At 43.0% G+C, this 24681-nt stretch overlaps 1 protein-coding gene across 1 annotated transcript; it reads right to left on the minus strand.

Moving 5' to 3' along the window:
* Positions 1–19495: 19495 nt before the first annotated feature.
* On the minus strand, positions 19496–23651 carry Rtp4 (receptor transporter protein 4). Its single transcript, XM_038345901.1, has 2 exons — positions 23417–23651; positions 19496–20613 (listed from the first exon to the last, which is right to left on the minus strand). Exons 1-2 carry the CDS (start codon positions 23599–23601, stop codon positions 20295–20297), a joined length of 504 nt encoding a protein of 167 aa, XP_038201829.1. The 5' UTR covers positions 23602–23651; the 3' UTR covers positions 19496–20294.
* Positions 23652–24681: the final 1030 nt, after the last annotated feature.

The raw sequence follows: 24681 nt of genomic DNA on the forward strand, positions 1-24681 counted from the left end.
CTTTGATTCACCATAAGACAATCCATCTATCTCCTTTAAAAGAGTTCTCTGAACTCATTTTTTTGTGAAATGGGATCATTTCCATAACCAAGAAAAAGTGAATTTTTCAACAAATTTTATTCGAGAACATTTTAGTGAGTAATTACTTTGTGCTAGATATAATAATCATGAGCTTCTCTGTTTGGGCTATCTTCCATGATTCTGAGTATTTGAGAACATTCCTTGTTAAAATTTCAGGAGGCGAATTTTCAAGAAAAGCCAATGGTCAAAATTATAGCATCCATGGTACTATCTAGTATGAGAACTGAATGCAGGAAAGTCCAGGACCCTGGGAGTCTAACAGACCTATCTCATTGGAGGATGAGAGTCCCTGATCCTAAAATGGTTGCTTTCCATACCTGCAACTCTTTTCAAGCTGTGAGGACCCTCTCGGCCCTGAGGAACGTGGGGTTCTAAGTCTCATCATGTCACTGTCCGTATTCTTGAATTCTTCGCCATGGTAAACAAGGGTCTGTAACCGCAATCACTTTTGTTCTTACCTTTTCTTTCCTCCAGCAGCCAGACATTCACCAAACAGAACGGTCAGTGCAGCCCCAAACTAGGACCAATCCACACGTCTACCAAGCAGGAAGCTTGTAGACAGGTCTGACGCACCATCGGCTGGAATGAGCATTCTTTGAGATTGGAAGGTGTAAACTACTAACGAGTGCTGAAGAAAAAAGAAAGAAACCATGGCAAACAACATGTGATGCTCTTCTGCTTCTTCAGAAGCTCTGAAGATGCCACGCTGTAGAGACAGGAAGAAGAGCAGAAGTCAAGAGAGGGCAGGTGAGGGATGGGGATTGACTACAGTCCCGCATCAGGGACCTTCTGTGGGTGGCAGAAGATGTTTAAAATGGACTGTGGAGATTGGTGCACACCGGTGCACATTTACCAGAAACTGATTTCCAGTGCACTAATAATTGATGAGTTTTACAGAATATGTGTTACATGCAAATAAAAGAAAGCAATTAAAAATAATTGTTTCTAAAAGTACGCAAACACATATCATGGGTGGAAAAAAAAAACATCAAGACATTGTTAGACTAATTACCAGGGAACCAGGACTTGGCATAGTCCTGACCCCCTCTGTAGGGATCACTGTCACAGCTTCCCCCTTCCACCCAGTGCCACTGAGAATGTGACCTTCTCAGAGCTGCTTGACCTTCTGTCCCTCAGCTTGTCGGCTCTCAGCACATCAGTGTCTGGGTTTAGGAGTCCAATAAGCCTGGGCTTGTACCCTGGTTGTGTTATTTGGTGTGTGTAATTTGAATTCTCAGACCTATGGCTCTCTCAAACCTAAATTGGGGTTAATTGATCCTATTTCTTGTAGGTATTTTAGAGATCAAGTAAGATGGCCCCAATTAGATACTATTATTTCCCAAATTAACCCAAAGTCATTGGATTAAAACTGCCATTGTCTTATAGCTAATGACTGTCAAAGCTAGCCATCCTGTGGATTGCTTGTGAAGGCCGAGTGGCTGATTCATGTGTGATCCACGTGATATCTGCCCAGGCAACTGCAGTTGGTGTGGCTGCTTCCTTAGATGGCTTCTTTAGTCACACCTGGTTCTCCTCTGAGCCCTCTACTCTTTCTGTGTGTGGCATCTTACCTACCAGCAACCATTCACAGAGTTTGAGATTATCGCAATGTGGTGATCTCAGTATCTCTTACCTGCCAGCTAGTTTCCTACTGACATGGATCAGATGTTGCAGGTAAGCTAAGGAAGGGTTTTATTGATGAAAGAAATATCAAAGGCTATCTAGACACAGGTCTACACACACCCTCTTGGTAGGGGTGGAATTTTTCACAAGACATTCCGCAAGAGTATGTAGGTTAAGAGATACTATAGGCATTTGTGAGACTACAGCCCACCACAGAGATGAAGGCCACCTTGCAGGCCAGCAGGGCCCATATATGATGACACAGATATGATGATTAATGCCCTCGGTAATCACAGCTGTTACTGGTGCCACTGACACTAGGAGCCTTGGGAAATCACCAGCCTGCTCCCTAAGGTCCCTTCTCATCACAGATGGGGCCCTACAGACCCAGAACCCAACAGGAAGTGGCTGCTCACCCAAGCTTACCTGCCTTTTCTGTACCTCAAGCTTGCACCCAGATGTTGGCTCCCAGTTAATACCATCACGCTTCCTCAAGTCTACAGCAGCTCCACTGAGGGTGGGGGACATCTGGGGTGACAGTGCTTGACATTTTCAAAAGATGGAGCCCTCTTTAAGAGTGTATTATCAGATATGAAAATAAATATATTTATTTCAAACAAGAACTCAAAATAAGTAACAAATTTTAAACAACGACCACAAAATCCACTACTACAATATAGGCTGACATCTCTGTAATGATTTTTTCCTGAATTTGATGAAGAATGTAATATAATTTTCTGCAAATAGTCTATATTCACTCCTGTAAATAACGACACACATTTCTTCTAGTTTCGTTATGTGGCAATGCAATATGATGAAAATGTCTCCTATATTCTAAGAGTCTGAAACTTTTTCTGGGCCTCACAGCCAGAGTTTACAGCCCCTGAAGCCACGTAAGACCTAAGACTGCTGTCTACTGTGTACTGAGCCTATTTGCTTGACCCGCCTTATTGAGAACAATGCAATGGCCAACCTTACTCGCCTTGGATTTTCCACGTAATCAACTTTTACAGTAAGCTAATGCACAGCTGTAATCTTAAATTACGTACTATTCCATGCTCCTGACCCAGAGTAATACTGTGTGCCTTTTGCAAAAAAGAGCAAAAACCGAGGTTGAAGGCAATCTTCTAAAATGAATTCCCCTCTAGGGATATTGGTTGATAAACAATGATGATTGTAATACTCTTTGTTGTCTGGGTCAGTTGTGTCCTTTGAAGTCAATGGCTTAATCCCTTGTAAAACCCTATTAAAGATTTTTCTAAAATATCCCATTCCTTCCCCACTATATGATGCTTTCTGTGCAGTTCAATAATGTAAAGCCCTCTGCGAGGGACAGCGACATACAGAAGACACAGACATAGACAGACAGAACACACAATCATAAAGCACACATACAGGGACAGACACAGGGACAGGGACAGATTCTCAAGGCAACTTTCCAGCAGGCACAGATTCAGACTCGCACCACAGACAGACAGAGACCCAGGGCACATGAAGCAGAGAATTCAAATCTGGTCGAACTCTTCGTTACAGGACTCCAATGGGGAAGTGCTTTGATTTCTTTCCTTAATATGACACCAGTGCATTATTGGTAACTCAGATTTAATCACCAATATGTTTAATCCAAGCAGGTTAAAGTATTGACACTTTAGATAACTTTCAGCTTTACAGTTTTCATTGATAATATGACAAACTTCAGGCTAGCTGTCCAATTAGAGCCATCCCTTGTTAAGTTCCATTCACACATCAGCAGTGGGTCTTCAGGGACATCCCCTGTTTCTTGGGACAATGACACATCTCAAATACTCTTTGAATCAATGACTAACAAGCGTCCTAATGAGATTTTTAGAACTCTTTATTGACGAGTCTGTCTTTGTTTTCCTGGGCTGCTGTGTTATCGGTTTCAAATTATCTTCACCAGTATAAGCAGTCCACGTCAACGCTGAAGACTACCTCACTTTCCAGCGTGTTTATCTGATCAGCTTCCATCATTATTAATTCAAACACCAAACAATCCCACAGCCCTTTCATTGCTGCAGAAGTTTATCTCTTCCTGCTAATGAATTTCTTCCTTTGGTTATGTCTGGACTTTGTAACAATTTTCTTCTCAATATAAGAAAGCCAGCCGCTTCTCCTGCTCATTCTAATTGTTGTTTCATGTTCCATTAATCTGTAGTCCACTTCCTGCATTTTTATGATGGGAAATCTCAAATATACCAAATTAACTTTAAACGTTAGAATACATATCTATTCTTTTTTCTGAATTTTCTTCAGTTCTTCAACAAATACTTTTTAAGGACAAAAACTTTTTTTTTTCATTTGCATCCAAATGAAGCTCTTGTTAGATATGCTAAGACGTTGCGGTGTATCTTTTCAGTTGAAATGGTATATTTAAACATTACCTAACCCTTTTGCGTAGAACCGTGAATATTATTTACTTTCTGATACATGTAATATAAATATATTCAACTAACTACAGATTAGATATACCCCAATTAAACTTTCTTAAAGGCTGGACCTCAAAAACACCACCAACCTAGATTCTGCCATGTACACCACTGAACGTTAGATGATGGCAGGGTCAGGGCAGAAAAGGCTATTAACACTGAACCTATAGAATTAAAATGTCTTTGTGTTTTGGAATTTATAGTAACAAGTGAATGCATTGCTGATCTCTGCCCTCTTGCAAGGTTTGTTGCTGTTGTTTTTGGAAGAGTGGGCGAGGCAGCGATATGCTGTTATAGGAGTTACAAGCTGGGAATCAGACACTAGACTGTAAGACTCACCGTGGGTCTATTTTTCTCTCCCAGTGTGGCACTATGTTCCTGTCTCAGTAAAAACACACCTGTATACAGATAAAATGTGCTGGAAGAAGGCCAAGGTCTCATGAGGAATATTTGATTGACATGCTGTCTTTGTCTTTTTTCATTCTTTGGGATTATTTTTCTCTGAACTTCATTTATCTCCAGAACTGAGGGCCAGGAGAATCATACCAAATCTCCATTTCTTTTGCCTTTTGCATCATAAATATAATCAAAATGCATTTTTAGCTAGAAGCATATTGTCCTAGATTCAAAAGAAAGAAAGAAAGAAAGAAAGCCCACACAATTTCCTACACAAGGACTCCAGAGAACCTTTTTTCCCCTATTTTTTGGCAAAGACAATTGATTTCCAGTGGCATACTCATTAATTTTCATGACACCTTTTCTGTGTTTTGGAAACAAATGAGGTTGTTAATATTTGAAGACATCAAGTAGTATACTCAGGGTCACTTATTAAAGAAACTCCAGTGTCAACTAAAACTAAGAAGGACCCTTCAAAGCCCCAGATCTACACTTAGAGCAGGGAGAAAAGCCAAGCACTCTGGAGACGTCACGCTACTGTTTCACGTCCATGCTTCCGCTCTCACTTATGAAGAGAGGAAAGTCTGGAGGAACGGGGGGAGGAGACGGGTTTGCAGGGGCAGCACCTGGGGAGAGGCTGAGACCCATTTCTGGCTTGCTGAGATAGAAACAATCACCTCCACCTCCAGAATTCATGTTGAAGAACGACTAGACTGTGACTGTGGTTTTGAAGAATTGGAGCTGGGTGAAGGTGTGAGTAACGGGCTCTTTAAAACAGTGGTTCTCAACCTGTGGGTCAAGGCCCCTGTGGGCAGATCACAGGGTCGCCTCAGATAATTGGGAAACACAGATCTTTACATTACGACTCATAACAGTAGCAAAATTACAGTTCTGAAGTAGCAACAAAAATAATTTTATAATTGGGGGGTTGCCACGACATGAGAAATTATACTAACGGGTAGCAGCTCTAGGAAAGTTGAGAGCCACTGTTTTAAAAATGTCCACTTATTTAGAAATGTTTTTTTTAATATTTGAGTTGCAATAGAAGTTTAACTTTTCAGTGATAAAGAAACCTGACAAATAAAACAATTGTGGTTAAGGAAATGATGAATCAACTTGTACAGGCTTTCTATCCATTCAGAAACAAAACTAGTGAATTGTGCTTGAGATCAAACCCAAGGCCTTGTATGTAATAGGTGAGTACTCTACTTCTGAGCTACACACCCAACAATTAATAGCAATTTTTAAAGGACATTTATCTTTCTGGCCTTAAGTGACAAGTCACCTCCAAGGACCTGTGGAGATACCGAGTGATTGATAGATGTTTTGTGTAGAGGAGATCTCAAGAATGTCTCAGGAGAAGGAACTGGACAAGGCTCAGAACTAATGGAAAAGACTTTCCAAGGGAGGTAAGTTTTATCTAGGACAGTGGTTCCCAACCTTCCTAATGCTTCGACCCTTTAATATAGTTCATCATGTTGTGGTGACCCCCCCAACCATAACATTATTTCATTGCTACTTCATAACTGTACTTTTGCTACTATTATGAATTGTACTGTAAATCTCTGATATGCAAGATATCCAATATGTGACCCGAAAGTGGTCACAACCCACAGGCTGAGAACTGCTGATCTAGGACTTGAAACCAGGTTGAATTTGGACTAAGATAAGGAAAATAGTGGAGGATTCCAGATATCCTGACAAAGTCTATGCTAGTATTGTCCATGGGGTAAAGCACTCAACAATCAGTTCCAACTGGCCAAGAATCTTCCACATCTTCACATCAAAGTTTCCATCAGATTATCTGCCTGAATCTGCTTAAGCAAGAACTCTATCTGCTCCTTATCAGAGTGAAGAGGTGGGCCAAACCTCAAGGTCTACATGAGCCTATGACCCTGGAGTCCTCTAGGGTTTTACCTTTAGCCTTCAAATAAGAAAGTTATAGGCATGGCAGACTTCAAATCTAAACACAACCTCGTCAGATAACATGAGACAGTCTCTAGGAAATTCTACTTGAAAAGTGAGAGCAACTCTCCCAGAGGCCTCTGCAAACCTCTCCTTCTAGCTGACTGATTGGCTTTATATCTGATGCTTGTTTATAAGTCAATCACTGGCCAGAAGGATATGTTTTCCCTTAGATCAATTAGAGTATGCCTTGGAAGTAGGGGTGAGACGTGGGAGTATGTTGTGGTTTGAGGAAGAATGGCCCTCATAGACTCGTGTGTTTGAATGCTTCCTCATAGGAAGTAGCACTATTAAGAGGCGTAGCCTTGCTAGAGTAGGTGTGGCTTTGTTGGAGGAAGTGTGTGACTGAAGGTGGGCTTTGAGGTCTCAGAAGCTCAAGTCTGGCCAATGTGTCTCAGTTTTACTTTCTTTTGCCTGCCCATCCTGATGGAGAACTCTCAGTGCTTCTCCCAGACCATATCTGCCGCCTTGCTTTCTACCAGGATGACAATGGTCTAAACCTCTGAAACTGTAAGCCAGCTCCAGTTAATAGTTTCTCTTTATAAGAGTTTCCATGGTCATGGTGTCTTCATAGCAATAGAAACCAAACTAATACAAAATAGAAACCCAAACTAATACTAATAAAAGAGAGGTGGACACCTGACAAACGTTAAAGTCTTATAAAGGTAAATGAAAAATGGACGCTATACAACTAAACCATGATATCTATTGAATTCTGTTTTTCCATCCCTCTTGGCTCTGAACTCAAAAGCTCCAATCCCTTCCCAGTCAAAAATGTTCTGATTTTTACATGGGGCCAAGGAAAGAATCTTGTGTACATCTGGAAGCAGAATTTAGTGGCCAGGAAGGGAAGCAGGAAGAGAGAAGACATGAAAGTGCTTACATGTGGTTCATCACAATGCACAGTACTTATGCACAGGATCTGAGTGTCAGGTTTCCAGCTCCATTGTTACCAGTTGCGGGCTCTTGAGCAAGAACTCAGTATCACTGAGCCTCAATTTCCCACTGATTTACAAAGGTGTTGTTCTAGCCTTGATGCTGATGTGAAGATTGAATTCTTGTAACAGATGTGGAATGACAGAACTGAGCACTTCCACTGGCTGCCCCAGAAATATTGCTAGTCCATTGTTATTTCTGGGGTGAGGCCAAGAGACAACCCATGAGGCAGATGCTTGGTGGTAATGTCAAAATAAGAGCCAGGAGATGCTTGGTGGTGAATCAAAATAAGAGCAGGTTCTGGAGGCCTTAATGACAATGACTGGGGATTCAAGAGTGAGGGTTTGATTTAAGAAGAGGGAAAATAGGGGATCCTGTCCTTCCAGACTGTGTTGGTCTCTTTGACCTCACTATTTGGCCATTCTAGCAAGCAGGATGCTAGCTGCCGCCTCATCTTAGAGCTGTTTCCATTGCCTTGTCCCCTTCAAATGACACATAAACTCCTGGAAACAGCTGTGAGATTGTGGGTGAGCTGTGTTTTCTCTGAGTCTTTGTATTTAAAGTGGAGAATGCCAATCACTCACAGTATCAAGGACCTGGCTCTAAAGATGAGGAAAGTATTAAAACCTGGGCCTAGCATTTTCAAGCCCTTCCCATTCCAACCCCGGATTTCCGTGCTACACTTTACATCATGATGCTTCTCAATTTCACGACGCGCAAACCGCATATCCTAAACCTTTTTCTCTTCTTATTCAAAGGGCAAAGAGAACGCACAGGCAAAGCTCAGAATGCGGGTGTGGGGGCAGCTGACTCACTCTCCTCCGTTTATCCTTTGAAAGGTGACTAGCCACCCCTGTGCTCCGCCATTCCTTCGGCACCCAAATTCCGTTTCAGACAAATAAAGTGATCATGGAAAAGACAGTCTTGCGGAGGCACTGTCAAGGTTGATGGACTCGGGTAATGAAATGATTTCAACCTCTGCCACCCACACAGATCTGGCAAGAACAAAAGAACAAACGGGTGTTTGTGCTGAAGCCCTGTCACAGTCTGCGAGCAGCTCCCCGTTATTTGCCTCAGGCTCCTACATCACTTGGCAAATCGCTCACTCATCCCTAAGCTCTGCCACAGAGAGGCTCGCTGGTGTTGGCTCTGCTGGGAAGCCAGGAAATTCGGAACTTTCCGGGAGCCCTAAACACATCCCGAGCACTGTAAACAAAGCCTCCCAGGCTTTCGAGGTTCTGTGTGAAATCCATCACTCCCAACTCTTACAAAATCCCTCAACTTAAGCACCACCGGAAGGACTTTCAAGGACACGATGCCAGCCAAACACACTCAGGACTTGAATCTGGTTGGTTAAGTGCCTCAGACGAGGTAGCCCCTTTAATTTTTCTGAACACCTTCCCCGAGGGGTCCAGCTGAATGAGCTGCTGTAGGACCTCACAGGTGCAGCAAAGAATTGCAGGACCAGGAAAGCTCTGAGACAGGGGAGTGTAGGGATGTGAGCTGTGGAGTATGGGCCAAGGTCCTATACATGCCGGAAGGAAGAAAGAGTACTGAACATGTGCCATGGGTTTGGAGAAGGAGAACAAGAACCCAGTTTGAGCTCACAGGTATAAAACACCTCAGGGAGGGTGGATGGGCTGAGGACTAAGGACTGTACCACTTCCCTAAGCAATCCATTTTTTAAGTGACTACTTAGCTCTTAGTCTTCCCAACTGTCTTGTAAGGACAAAAATGTTGGGTTAAATATAATAGGATTTTGACTATCATATATGTTTGTAATTACTACTACTACTTTGACTAAATTAAAAACCAAAAATATAGTACTATGCTTCGGATCTGAAATGCATCCTCCCTCCGATAGGTCATGTCTTAAACCTTGGTCCCTGGTTTAATTCTAAAGATCAGTGTTTAGAATTGGAGCCTTTGGGGTGGTGCCTGGGTTATGAGGGCTCCTCTGCATGGACAGATTACCCTGCCAAAGGACCCATGGCATATAAGGTTATCAGGAGATAACAGATCTTTAGCTGATGGGGCCCAGACAGAAGTATGTGTCCCCCAAGAGTATATTTTGTCCTCTCTTGTTAGGTCTCAAACTCAGGACAAATAGCTAATCAAGTTCCTTATTTAGCATATCAAAGCAGATTCTGGCCACCAGTGTTCCCCAGTCCCTCCCCCTTCCAGGGTCCCTCTGTCTAACCTCCCCCGTCCTGTACCCTGAACTCTCCAGCCCAGGGGTTGGGATGGGCTTCTCTGATTCCTATATAACCCAGCCATTTTGACTACAACAGTCTCTTAGTCTCCTGTCTAGTTCCTGTACTCCTAGCTCCTGGTTTCTCTCTCTTTCTCTCTTACTTTGCAATCAGTGAAATTTTCCCTTCTCTCCTCTCATGGCCTGGTTCAGGCTGGATCATTCCAGATGCCTCTGGCTATGCTCTTCCTTCTGCAATAAACCTTCTCCTCCACAGTATGTAGAAGCGTCATGTCCTCATTTTATTTCTCTTCATTCATTTCTCTCCTTCTCTCCCTGTCCCTTCCTTTCTCTCTCCCCTCTTTCTCAGCCACCATGAGGTGAGCCACTTTAATCAACCCATGTCCCCTACCATGGTGGTCTGTCTCACAAGGAATGGTAAGGCCCCGTTACAGTAGAGTGCAGCCACGAGTCAGGACACATCTTTGCTTCCTTAAGATGTTATCTCAGCCGGGCAGTGGTGGTGCACGCCTTTAATCCCAACACTCGGGAGGCAGGGGCAGGTGGATCTTTGTGAGTTCGAGGCCAGCCTGGTCTACAAGAGCTAGTTCCAGGACAGGCTCCAAAGCTACAGAGAAACCCTGTCTCGAAAAAACAAAAAAAAAAAACAAAAACAAAAAAAAAAAAAAGAAAAGAAAAAGATTTTACTAGATGTTATCTCTTGGGCATTTTTCAAAATGATGGAGATCATTTTGAAACAGACCAGTGATATTGTTAGCTGTTTTTCTCAAGGCTGGGCTTAACTCTTCAATTACTATTTTGCTCGATTACAAAAAATAAAAATAACTTATAAATTTTGTTACAGAGAAATACAAATAATTTCTGACTGGGAGGCCTAAATGATTCTGTTAAGAAAAGTAAACCATTTTTATATTGCTTGTAACCAGGCAGGTCATTAAATTCCTTTGCATACCTGGCTTCTGGGACAGTTTTAAATCTGATTCTTTCCTCATTAGTTAATAATTTCTGAAACATGCTGATTTGCTATCTGTATAAGGCATGTGCTTTTATGAACAAGCAACTCAATTCCGCCTCCAAGGATTCGACTTCTTCATCTGTTGAAAGATGCATTAGTTCCAGAGGACCTCTGAAAGATACGCGAAGATATTTGACTCACTAAAGCCCCCTGGGACCCCTCCTCCTCCTTTCCATCATCTTAGGGTCTCCAGGGAAAGACCATTCACTCTCTGTGTCAGCAATGAGGATGAATGATGATCTCACTCCCTGCTGTCCCTGCCCTCTAGCCCCGCCCCCCCCAACCCAAAAGCGTGTTAGGACCCCTGAAGGCCTTCAGCAACTCTGGAGTCCTTTGGAAGGCTTCTCAGAACCAGAACGTGTTGTTTTGCTTTGTCCAGTTTTCCTCCATTCTTCTAACACCTTGCTCTTCTTCTTGCGACACTGAGCTAATCCGACTTCTGAACTACAGCTTTTAGTTCAGTTCCGAGGCCCAGGTCATTACCTCTGAGGGTTCACATGTCTGACATCCTTAAATGGAAGTCTGTGCCTTTGGGTCCCAGCTGAGTCACCAGGGTCAAACAGCTGCCCCCTTTGCTCTGCATGGATCAGGATTTCACTGGGAAATCAGTTTTGAGTGACATCAGATGGCTCTGTCCTTCTGTGTCTCCAGAGACAGCTCTCCTTCTGCTGTCTGGCCTAAGGATGTTTGGGGTCTTGCGCCTTGTTCACCATAGTGAATGTGTGGAGGATGTTTGGGGCAGAACAACGTGAGCAGTGTGTGAAGAGAGACCAGGGGCCGCATTAGCATCTTTGGGATCTGTAGCTTTTAGCCTTGGGCTATGATTACTGACCCACACAGGGAAAGGCTTGTCCCTTGCTCAGGTCAAATGTCTGTTTGCTTGAGAATATTCTGTATCAGACCCTAACTTGGCTGCCTGGCTTGACTAATAGCACTCGCTGCTGGCTCAGGATACACCACTGAAATTTCTTCTTCTATACTGCTCCAATCCATCACTGTAGGAATCAAGTCAACCCTCTAATATAGAGTGAAACTCCCCAGGCTGCTGGCCATATCCTGGGTCCTAACACTCTGAGACTGACACTATTGATAGTTGGTGGCATAAGATGGTAATAAAAAACGACACATTTTTTAAAATCAGTTTTGTTATGGATTCAAAATTCACTACAATCAGTGGGACACACTATGCCTATGGTAGAGTCCAATCATGCCTGCCATGATTGTTGCCTTTGTTGTTTTTCCAAATACTATGATCAGACACCCAACAGAAAGCAACCTAATAAGAGAAAGGTTCATATTGGCGTGCAGTTCAAAGGAATGTAGTCCTTCACGGAAAGCATGGTGGTGAGAAGGGCTTACTCCATGACACTGACTAGAAAGCAGGGAGAAGAGAATGTAAGTACTCAATTGGCTTTCTCCAATTTTCCCTTTAACTTGGTCCCAGGTCCCAGACCATTGATGCTTCTGCTCAACCTCACAATGAGTCTCCCATTCTCATTTAACGCTATCACACACAAGCGTGTGCCTCATTGATGTCCAAAAAAAAAAAAAAAAAAACAATCAAGTTTGTGTTCAAAATTAGCCATCACCATCATCACCCTGGGCTAATGGACTTAGATCTTCACAGTGTAAGTAATGATAGCCTCAAGTTGTTACGTTATTGAGCAACTAGAACATCCTCTGTCTTTGAAACCCACAAGAGCAATCACATCTAAAACACAGTTGACAAAGAGCAAGAGAACAAGAAAAACCAAGGAAATTTGAGAAGAGAAAGGGGAGAAGCACAGAATGTAAAACCCAAATAAATAGGGATGAGATGCTGGGGGCGGGGTCTGGAAACACCAAATGGACTATCTTCTTATCACAATCACGTATGTACATAGCTTAAGAAATGCAATTTTTGCCTGGCATGGTCATGCACTCCTTTAATCCCAGTACTCAGGAGACAGAGGCAGGTGGATCTCTACCAAGTATAGGCCTGCCCAGTCCTCATAGGGAGTTCCGTGATGGCCAGTGATACAGAGGGAGAAGGAAGGAAACATATAGTTTATATGTTTATAATAGATATGTGTATGTAATGTAAAAATATGATAATTTATATTACAATAAATCTGCCTCCTCATCTAGCAGTATAAAATAAACAGGTGAAGTATCCCAGCTGCCCACCTGATCCCAGACTTCCCGTACGTGTGTCTGTGTGTCTGTCTGTTCTTCATTCCCTCATTGCTCCAATCAGATAAAGTACAAAGCCCCGCCTGTGACACTCATACTTTTAGACTGACCATCTGAATTCCACCGCCTCTCAATGAATAGATTCACAAGCTGAGAACCAAGCTTCTAACACACAAGCTTTCTGAAAAACACTTAAAATCTCAAAGTATAACAGATAGGAAACTTAGAGACAGTGAGATTAGAGGAAGAGAAGCATGAATGGATTTTTAAGAGGGGCACAAAGTGTAAAAAACAAACACATAAAAACCATGTGTTATGTTAGTGTCTACCAGAAAGTAACCACGAGAGAAAGGACCCTAAACCATCCAAGTAGACAGAGTGACTGACTGATATACATATTACTTCTGACTTCTCAGTTTGTCATGACCATACGAGCCCGCAACACACTACTCTCCCCTGAGTATACAAACCAGATCATTGGTGGCAAGCTAGCTACATTACAACACACCGTCACAGGGAATGTGATGATTTTATCTTGGCTAAAATCAGCAGATATTCCAGATGTCGGCCTGCATGTCTTGCTTGGAGGGCTTTGATCAGCACAACTCCCCAAGGGCCTATGGATCAATGAACCCATAAACTCAGGCTTTCATAGGTTATGGATTTAGTTGTGCTCCTCCCCCTCCAACATGTATAAACTAAATTTATAACTCCTGGTACCTCATCCCGGGGGAAGAAGTTACAGGGAATATTTTCTTCATCCACTGTCAACATCCACACTTGGAATAGATGAAGGGTTTGCCAGCCCTCAGAGCCTTGTCTGGAGGTTTGCCGGTGCCATGGGGCTGAGGCATCGGGCTTCTTGACATGTCCATGCCCATGTCGACAATATACATTCCCTGAGGAGCTAATTCACTCCCGACAAGTGGACTCTATCCTCGCCAAACATGACCAGCTTAGTTTGCTTTCTATTGCTGTGATAAAACACTGTGCCCCAAAGTACCTTGTGGAGGAACAGTATTATTTCTGCTTACAGTTTACAGTTCATCATGAAGGAAGCCAAAGCAGAAACTCAACCGGGAACCTGGAGGCAGGAAGTGAAGCAGAGGTCATGTAGGAATACTATTGCTGGCTTACTCCCCATGGCTTGCTTGCTCAGCCTGATTTCTTATACACCCAAGGGGTAGCACCACCCATAGTGGGATGGACTACTCTCCTTAATCACTGATCAAGAAAATGCCCCACAGGCTTGCCTATGGGAATCTGAGGGAGGCGGTTTCTCCTTTGACTCTCCTCTTCCCAGATGAGCCCTGCTTATGCCATCTTATTGCTGCGGAACAAATGACCATAACCTTAGTACCTCAGTACAGACTTATCACCTTATAGTTCTGGAGGTCAGATGTCCAAAGTCATCCTTGCTAACCTACCATCATGTTAACAGGCAGGACAGCGAAAGGGGCTCATCTAGTAAAAGCGTCTGCAGCCAAGCCTGACATGAGTTCAATCTCCAGAATTCCCAGAACACATGTGATGGAAAGAGAAAACTGACTCCAGAAAGTTCTCCTCTGACCTCTACATGTGCCCTGTGGCATGATGTACACACACACACACACACACACAGAGAGAGAGAGAGAGAGAGAGAGAGAGAGAGAGAGAGAGAGAGAGAGAGAGAGAGAGAGAGAGAGAGAGAGAGAGAGAGAGGTGTACACACACGCACGCACACTAAAAATGAATATGACTAAAACTTAACTTTATGTGAGGGCAGGCTCCAAGGAAGGGCCCATTTCTGTACCTGCCTGAGGTTTCAGACAGATGCTCACCTCTACCTTTTTTTCTTTTTGGTGAACCCTTCCTTCATTTTTGAAACACATCATTCCAACCTGTGCTTCTATCCTCAAATCTCTCCTGGTGTTGATCCTGTTACCTCCCATTTACTAGGACATGCATTTCTCAGATTTCCCTTGCTTTGATAAAATATCTGAGAGTTAAGTTCCTTCAGGAAGGACATAGTTGAGTTCTATCTTGCAGTCACTATCATGGTTACTTGACTCTATTGTTTGGGGACCTGTGCCGAGGCAGACTATCATGGAGGTTAGTGCAAGAAGAAGGAAGATGATCACCTCATGGTAATCAGGAAGAGAAGGGAAAGGATGAATGGCTCAGGATGCTTGCAAGAACATGCCCTAGCAATCCACCCCCTCAAAGCCCATGTCATAGGCAGAAGTTTCTGTCCCATCATCAGCTCCCAAATAAATACACTGAGGTTTATATTAATTATAAACAGTATTAATTATAAACACTGTTTATAATTTATTAATTATAAACAGACTATACTTCTTGTCTGGCCAACTTCCAGTCAGTTCTTTTATTATCTAGTGAAAGCAATACATATTTGTAGTATACAGAAGGATTATTCCATAGTATTTCCCCCTTTTTTATCTAATTAAAAAAGATTTTAACCTTAACATAGCAAAATTATATATAATAAAAACAGTTATTAAGTAAGAATTACAGTTGCAATATCTTGTCCAGTTGTATTTGGCAAATTTAGAGAACATACTCTTATTATTTATCTTATCTTTGTGAGTCTAAAGTTTTATAACTAATTTATCTTTTATCATAACTAAGGAAAACTTTAACTATGACTATCTAGTCTTCAACTCCATCAAAGACCCAAGAAAAGTGAAATGTTAACCTAATGACAGGGACAACTGGCTGTCTTGGTGGTCACCCTTGGTTCTTCAGTGACATTGGGTCATCCATCTTCAGCCTGAGGGCCTAGAATATATAATAAGCTTTTCTGTGATGCAGGAATTTTGAAGGACTGTCCTGCCTTGTCTTTTCAAAGTTTGTCAGTTGCTTTCTTTTCCTGCTGGTCCAGTTTGGACAGAATACTATCAGCAATGGAGGCAAAGGCAGTTTCTTTGTTCAAATGGCTAGCTTTTCCTATAAAGTTGATAAACTCCATATAGAGTTATTTTAATGCTAATTATCTTCTTTGAATTGAACTGGAGCTGCCAGAAGATGTGTCTCACTTGTAGGGTAAAAGGGACAACTGGAGCAGGAAACCAACCAATCACTGAGCACCCTGACTCTGAATCCAGAGCCAGTGAAAGAAACACACCCTGGATTTGAGCCCTGAGCAAAGGAAAGGAACATCTTTTTCCTTGAACCCAGAATCAAAGAAACATGCCCTGACTCTGAAACTAGTATCAAAGAAACACAGTTTGTTCCTAGAATCAGAGTCAGAAAAAGAAAATATGCCCTGGTTCTAAGATTAGAGTCAAAAAGCTAAAAAGGATCAGCAAAAGAAACAGTTTGGCCATGAAGTCAGATCCATCTCTGCCCCTGACCAACTAAACTAACCAATTCCTTACCAGGGTAAAACTAACCGAACCTTCTTCTTCCTGGGGAAAAGTCCGCTCCTAAGAAGCCCTATATAAGCCTCACTGCTCATTCAGTTTAAAGGTCACCATTTATCCCTCCTTGGCAGGGATAGTCACTCTTCTGAACTCCCTTTCCCCAAATAAAATCTCTTTCTCAAAAGAGTCTTGGGTGACGATCTTCATTCACCAGTGCAGAATAGAAGAACCTGGCTGGGACGTTCCTTAGGGCACTGAGCTGAAAAACCTTGCTAAGATGCTCCATTAGGGGGACTGAGCAAGGCAGAGCAGAACAGAAGAACCTTGCTAGGATGCTCTTTAAGGGGAGGATGAGCAAAGTCAAGCAAAAAAGTAACAACTTTTCGCCAAAAGTGGAGGAGATTGCTACATTTCTGCAGGGGCTTCCCTTGTAGCAGAGTGTTACCAAAAGAAGTAACATGTTGGGCTGGAGAAGAAGCAGATAGCTCTGCTAAGATGTTCTCTTAAGGGAACAGAGCAGAAATGAGCTATAGCGGCTCTACAGGAGAAGAGCATGATTGCTATATCCTGCTGGGAGACCATCTCCCACCACACCCCAGCTTCAGGTAGCCTAGCTTCCTGATAGTAAAAACACCTTTCTTCCAGGGCTGAGCTGTTCTATGATGGCTCTAGGTAGCCTGATTCCCCTGTAGTCAGGACAACTGTCCTCCGCAGCTCCAGAGCTGTCCTATTGGGTCTCTAATCCCTTCTGAGCTGAGCTGTCCTATGTGGTTTCAGCCTCCAGAGCTGTGCTACTGGAGCTCTACCCCTCCAGAACTGTTTTATTGTGGCTCTACTCCTCCAGACTGTCTGTCCTATTACAGCTCTAAGTATAGCCTGGCTTCCTGATAAGTCAGGATATCTCTGCAACTCTACACCTGGAACACTTTCCTGTCAAAACTGTCAAGAAAAGTCTTCTGTTATTTTAAATGCCATATTCTGTAGGTCTTTGAAGTGTTTGAAGACCAACTATTTATCTACATATATCTGTTTAACCTTGAAAATATGCCTAACATGACTATAAGTTTGATTCTTATAGATGACTACTAACCAGTATTTCTTTTTTCTTTTTCTTTTTTTTTTTCGAGACAGGGTTTCTCTGTAGCTTTGGAGCCTGTCCTGGAACTAGCTCTTGTAGACCAGGCTGGTCTCGAACTCAAAGAGATCCGCCTGCCTCTGCCTCCCGAGTGCTGGGATTAAAGGCGTGCGCCACCACCGCCCGGCTTTTAACCAGTATTTCTTAATTATACATTATATTTTTAAATGAGCTGTATAGGTATGAGCTGTATAGATATAATACCTTAAACAAAAACAGAAACATACATACAGTATAACAAAATTAACTTTAAATGTATATTAATAGACTAAAATATATATCAATGTAAAATATTTAAGACTAATAGTTGTCTTTTTAGTTTAAAAGTAGATTCAATAATATACCCTTTTATCCTATCACTTATATACTCCCTCTTTTTCTTTTCAGAAAAAGATCCCTGAGTCAAATCTCCTTTATCAGCTTTTTTTCTGACTATAACCAATAACAACTTATAACCAATCCCCTTAAATAATAATAAACATCCATAATTCATATTTTGGGAATGTGAGCTTTGTTTTCTGTAGACTACTTCCCATTGTCTAGGGCTGCTGGTATCTTTAGAGGAACCTTGAGAAAATCAAGATAATTGTTAGGTCTTGGTTGGAGTATTCTGTGAGGCTGAGTCATCTGTCAGCAGCCTTGAAGTTGTTTTGAATGCTGGATCACTTCAGCCATTCATTTTCATTGGTGTCTGGTTCCATTGCTCTGAAAATACATAAACTTTTAAAGGTAACATACATACCTGCATTAATACAAGTCTAGATTGTGCATTGTACATAAGTCAGCCAAAGATGATTTTTTTGGTTATATATTTGAGTAGGCAAAATATATATCACATGTCTTTTCGTTCTTCTAGGTTTATCTCTCTATGTCTGTAGTCAGAATTTCAGGGTGTCTTCCTCAACCAAACCTGATCATCTTTAACCTGGAATGAATCCACATTTCCTGTGAAAATAGAAGCATAACCTCTCTCCCAAAGTAACACACCTTTTGACTTAAATTTTGAACTCAACACATTTTTAAAATATATAGGCTGTGTTTTATCTAGCAGTTTTTATAATCTAGTGTCCCTTGGCAGCTAAAATGTTTAAAGACAACACAAACAGTAACATACAGAATTTGGACTTTCTTTGTATGTCCTATCTTTCTTTTTGTAGCTTTTTATAATATTACTTTACCCACTTCTTAAGCACCTTATTATTTTTAACTATATATTTCTTTTTTATGACTCTCTACACCTTCTCTTATCTCTCCTAGGCTTATGTATATTTTTAAACACACTGTAACCTGTTTATAGGTTTTCTTTTCTATCTGAATCTGTCTTTACTGTGTATCTGTAATCTTTTTCTGATCTCATGAGATGAGTCTTAAAACATGTCAGGTGTAGCTTAGCTTAGTGCACGGTGGCTGGCTCTTCCCACAGGCAGCTGCCAAGAGCCACTTTTCTGTAGATGACTGTGCTCATAGCCAGCCTGAGAGACTGCAGGAACCTGCCACTCAGCTCATCTCAGGGTGCGCTGGCAGCTCAAGATTGCAGGCAGCGGCCAGGAGATGCGACCCTGTACCACAGCTGGCATGAGAGACATGAGACTAGACAGATGCCTTTGGCTCTGTGTCTGTGTGTTTAGAACCTTTTTGTAAAGTTTTCTCAGGTCTTATGTGGAAATTCTAGCCCCATGTTGGAATGCCATTTGTAGGCAAAGTTTCTGTCCTGCCAGCAACCCCCAAATAAACACACTGGGGCTTATATTAAATATAAACGCTCGACTGATAGCTCAGGCTTGTTACTAACTATCTCTTACAAACTTAATCTCTTTCTATTAATCTATGCGCTGCCCCAGGGCTCGTGACTTTTACTTCCATTTTGTGTTTCTGACTTGTTCTCATCTGACTGGCAACTCCCACGGCGCTGCCCTTCAGCATCCTAGCATCCTTAGCTTGGTTGTCATACCCACACTTCCCGCCTGGCTACCTGCCAGTCAGTTCTTTTATTAACCAGTGAGAGTAATGCATATTTACAGTGTACAGAGGATCAGTTCACAGCACCATGCCATAAAGTTCACACCCCCTTCCATAGCACCATCACCCAGAGGCCAAGCCTTCAAGGTTCATCTTCTGATGGACCTTGACTGAAAAGATGAACAGAAGGACTTTTTATTATTCAACCACAAGATCTTTTAATGTTATCATGTCTACAAAATCCATTCTTCAAAATACTATAGCATAGTCAAAAGTTCTAGAGGGTAGGCAGGGTAAGGGCGGTTTTGGTGAGGGGAGCATTATTCAGTTTGTCACAGTAAATTTACAGTAATACTCATGACCTTGTCAAGATTTAATCAATGTAGCTTGATAACAATAAGTGAGCAAGCAAATACAGATGGTGCAGTGACTTAGTAAGAATTTGTTTGGGAGTCCATTATGTATTTGTCATGTTTTAGGCTATTTTCAGAGCCTGTCCAGGAAACCAGGTTTATTCTACATACTTGGCCTTTCTTGATCTCAAATCAATTCATTGTTGTGTTAGAATGATATCCATTTTATGGGTAACTCTAGAATTAAGACAAGATGATAAGTCTATTATAGAAAGATTAGACGAAAAAGGATAATTGCTCCAAGAGACAAAGCCGCAAAAAATCTCTGTGATATTGAGCTCTCTGTGTTCCTGAACATGCGTATTTTCAGAATGTGTGCTTGCAGGCTGAGATAAAAAATTGGGACTCTGTGGTGGGGATGAACTGTGGCTCTTTATTGAGGAAGAACTGTGGCTCTGTGTTGGGAAAGAACCATAGCTCCTTGGTGGGGAAGAACCGTGGCTCTGTGGTGGGGAAGAACCATGGCTCTGTGGTTTGGAAGAACCGTGGCTCTGTGGTGGGGAAGAACTATGGCTCTGTGGTGGAGGAGATGGAGATTTGGGTGGCTTTGGTTTGTATGCACACTCTCCATGGGGGCCTCATGAGCATGCCTCACAATTGGCTTTGTCATGGGGTCCATCCACATGCACCCTCTCATTTGAAGTTGTTGGTATCTTCTTGAGGCCATGTCCATAGTATTTCTGCACAATATAACTAACTAGCTTCTCCAGAATCCTTTGGATGCTCTCTGCGGAGAATTCAGGATTCTCAAATTTAGACTTAGCACACTTCTGGCACCTCTGACCAAAGATCCTCATGAGCACCCGGCCCTGAAGCTTCCTAGGCTCGCAGTACATGTGGCACAGGATCTTCACTTGGGCAGAACTCCAATGTCTGCTGCATATGGAACACTGGAACCTGTAGGCAGAACAAAGAAGGCCACAGTGTCCTTAGCTGACCATTGTCTCTCAGGTCTAAGGAATTCTAGGAATCTCTTTCATACGGTTTTGAATGACCTGGTCACAGAGAAGCAAGAACAAGGGGAACTGTGTTTTAGATGTTTTCCTGTTACTACTGAGCCTACATCTTTGATAGTAAAAGCCTCTCTGGAAGTCTTAAAAAGAAGAGAATTTGAAGGGAGTTAGTGGCAGTGCATGCCTTTAATCTCAGACCTAGGAGGGCAGAGGCAGGCATATTTGTGTTTGAGGCCAGCCTGGTCTACAAAGTGAGTTCCAGGGGTGTCAGGGCTGTTACACCCCCACCCCCACCAGCCACCCACACACACCCACCCCCCCCCCACACACAAGAGAATTGTTATTATGTGCATTAAATGTTCTTCTTCATGATGACACAAAACTTCTATAAAGTGCCTATCGAGAGGCTGGCAATGCTGCTGCCTTTCAGTGTTAGCGCCCTTCCTCTGTAGGTCATTCCTCATAGGTATGACTGAGCCCCTCATCAGTAAGAAAAGCAAATAATAAAATGTACACATAACCTGGGATATACAAGGCAAGTGGGAGAGGGTTCTTTCCTCAGCCGGGGCCATTGAAACCAACCTTATTCATCTACCTACTACAGAGCGTACCTCTACTGAGCAATATCTTAGGAACGGATTAGAATATGTGGGAAAGTAGGCCTGAGGCTCATAAGGGGTAGGGCACAGTGGGCTTGAGACAGGGCAAGGGTGAGCAGGCAGCAGCACAGATGAGGGAGTAAGAAAGAACTGTGGGCCCTAGGGCCCTGGAAAAGGCCCTAGAGTTCTAGAGACAGGGGGGTTAGCGTCCCAGGCCAGCCATTCTTACCCTCCTGACAAGGTGAGGAAAACTGTTCCCTACAACCTGGAGTTTGATTGGGACCACAGGGAGGGCAGCCGATAAAGAAAGGGCATTCCTCAGACACTCGGCCTGGGTTTTAGCTTTCTCTCTTTTTTATCTACAGGCTTTCTGTAAAACAGTGTACAATATGGCTGCTTGTATTTAGTTGACTCTTAGGAACTAGCCCTGAGCTGAGGTCAGGCAAGGAGTCTTGCCTGAAGAATCTGGTCAGTGTTAGTATAAGAGACTCCCTCAAAATTTGATTCTCCCTCCCCTCTCCTGCCCTCCATTTTTCAGTTCCAGCTCCCTGCAGGAAATACCACGCTGGAAGTGGAGAGGGCCCACCCTAGAAGTTCTGGTCCCTGAGTAAGATATTTGTGTCTCCAGAGACAGTCAAATCTCACAGATTCCACAACTAAATCTATAAGTTAGAATAGCAATAAAGGCCCATTAAGAACAAACTCCTTTTTGTAAAGAGAATAGAATCTCTAGTCTGGGTAGATCTGTAACATTTCAGTTGGATTAGCCAAGCACCTAGCTAATTGACCGACCACCCCTAAGAAGATGGGTTCACCTTAAGCCATGCTGTTGGGATTATCTCCTAGAGCTGCCCTCCAAACCCTGCCCTCAGCTGTCCCCTCCAAACCCCACCCCTGAGAAAGCCCGCCAAGAGTCAGCCCCTCCCCCGGGCTGCTCAGGTTATTTAATACATGCAGGCTATTTAAGACCTGGTCGCCATATTTGCCATGTGATTCTTCCCCTGCTTTCCCAAGAGTCACCCAGTAGTTGCTTTGCTCTGCTCTGTTTATTAAACCTGGATTTATTAATTCAGCTTGATTGGCTTATTACATGGGCAGCAGAGAATATCCCATGACCAGGGATTCAGTACTTATCACAGGCTAGTGGGATATCCTTTTAATGATATTGTAATTTCGTTCCCAGAATTCCTGCTCCTTACGACCACAGCTTACAAAACCCAGCTCAGCAACTCTCCTTGCCTGACTTCATATCTCTGTTCACTTTTCTGAATTACATAACTTTCCCTTTTCTCCTTGCCATCTCGGTCCTACGCATGCTTTCTGTGACACTGGCCTTGCTTACTTGTTCTCTTTATGTCCCACCCCTGCTGTGTGGCCATCTACCATGGCACAGCTCCGCGGCAACTTAAGTCATAGGGTAGGGCCTTCTGCCCCTTCTTCATTCCCCTCCTCTGGACAGCCACTGAGATTTACAGCTTGCCTACCCAATGGCTTTACTTTGAAGGAAATAAAATGGTCCTCAAGCTTCCATCTGAGTGTCCTATCTGTTGTAAGATTCTTTTACCGAAGAAATTAAGAACCCCAAGAAGGATGCCTACTTCCCCTGGTGTCATCAAGCACCTATAGAGGGCACCCCCAACATTTCTGGTAACAAGCTCATGCCGATTCTGTCTTGTTTCTATAAACGCCAACACCACTGCATGGAAGACAGAGACAGGTTAAGAACAGCCCTGACCCCCATTTGGACCCGAATTGTAGATAAACCTATTTTGCCATCATAAGCATTTTGTTATATTTTCTCTTGATAAGAGGAGTAAGCAGCTGGCTCCAAGACCAGGCCTGTTCTAGCTGGAGATTCAATAAAAGAGAGAAGGTTGGAACAGTTTGGGAGGAATTTGGAAGCACTCTCCATGGACTCCAGAACTATTATTGTAAGGAGACCTGGTAGGACAGAAAGACTTCCTTCATTAAACAAGGTGGAGGCTTGGCGTCTAGGGGCCCCCAACCAGCTCCGTGACCACAGAAGACTGGGGGACCCACCCAGTCACATTTGTTCTTCCTTTTTTTTATAAGAACAAATTGGCAGTGGCTATTCTGCACTGAGTGGGACCTTCAGGAGGACCGACCACCTGCCCAACCCCCACTCACCAGCCATCTCCTGCCTGCTGGTACTGCCCCCATCCCATGGTCAAGTCATCCGGCAAAATGTTCTTATCCAGCTGTAAAGTCCACCTGGCCCTGGGTTTCTCCTCCTGAATCAGCTCTTGAAACATCCGCTCCCAGGGACTGGGATCTGAGAACGACATTTGAGGTGAACACTGAGGTCTAGACATAGTCAACAGCTTGCTGTCTTGCTCAATTCTGGCAAAGAGAGAGAGAGAAAAAAGAGAGAACAGTTTTATTTTCTGGTTCTCCATTGAATTTCAGTTTCCATTTCCTGCCTTTAGCTTTCGTTTCCAAGGTGCACAGAACTGTTCCTCACTGGAAAGGCAAAAGGCAGCAGAGAGCTGCCACCGTGTGCAGAGGCCAACCTGAACCGACCCAGCAGCCAGCTCTGTTTGCCGGCTAGGGACTGGTGTGTGGGGATCTTTCATTCATTTTTTTTCCTCTCTTAAAAGTTTGATTGTAAACAAAGCACTAGTGTGGGGACTGAAGTAAAGGACGCCTAGTGACTGAGACACAGTGCTTGCTCCAACAGATGCTAGTGGCCTGGTTGAGATCCGAGGAGAGCTGTAGGGGGTTGTGGCCCCAATCACCTGATGGCCCTAATTAAATCCGCAGGCAAGCCCCTAGCAGGGGAATTTTCCTGGGGTATAAAACACTAAATATGAGTCTTCACCATCAAACACCATAAAAGTTGTTGTTTGCAACAAAGAATTCAAAGCGTTTTGCCCCCTCCACCTTTATGCAAATATTTTAACAACCCTCCCCACCCAGTAAAGTCTTTGTTTATACCAAGGTCCTGCTGCATTGTGGGAGCATAAGTAAATTAAATGGCTGACCCCATCCTGATTTCCTTTCTTCCCTTCACCCAGGTTTTTTTTAAGGCAGCTAAATTTTAAGCTCTGATGTCAGACCCCAGCCAATGGGGTAAAGACTCAGTCTCTACCAGAGTTAGATTTAAAACCAACTGTGCTTCCTGCCCTGGTGTGTTCAAGGTCCATAGGACACCCTAAAAAACTAATGTTTGCTTTGTCTGGACACTAAAATGTGAGTCTCGTTCTCTTTTCTTGTTACCCCCAAGCTTCTTTCTAACACTGGCATTTTGCAAGCAAGCACTCCAAGGCCTGGCAAACCTTGCCCAAAGTTACAGGTAAGTAAGCAGAGGTAAAATTTGAACCTGGGTCTCTATGATTTCAAGGCCTGTGGTGTCTGAACCCACCTCACTGCCTGGAGAGAAGCAGTGGAGGCTT

This window comes from Arvicola amphibius, chromosome 10 (genome assembly GCF_903992535.2).
Source record: "Arvicola amphibius chromosome 10, mArvAmp1.2, whole genome shotgun sequence".
Lineage (NCBI taxonomy): Eukaryota > Metazoa > Chordata > Mammalia > Rodentia > Cricetidae > Arvicola > Arvicola amphibius.

Bases quoted from the DNA above. Each gene is read 5' to 3' on its own strand.
- Rtp4 (XM_038345901.1), bottom strand. From the start codon at position 23,601: ATGTCTAGACCTCAGTGTTCACCTCAAATGTCGTTCTCAGATCCCAGT. The intron at 20,614-23,416 runs GTGAGTGGGGGT...TTCTGCCTACAG, and splicing joins CAGCAGGCAGGAGATGGCTG to GTTCCAGTGTTCCATATGCA.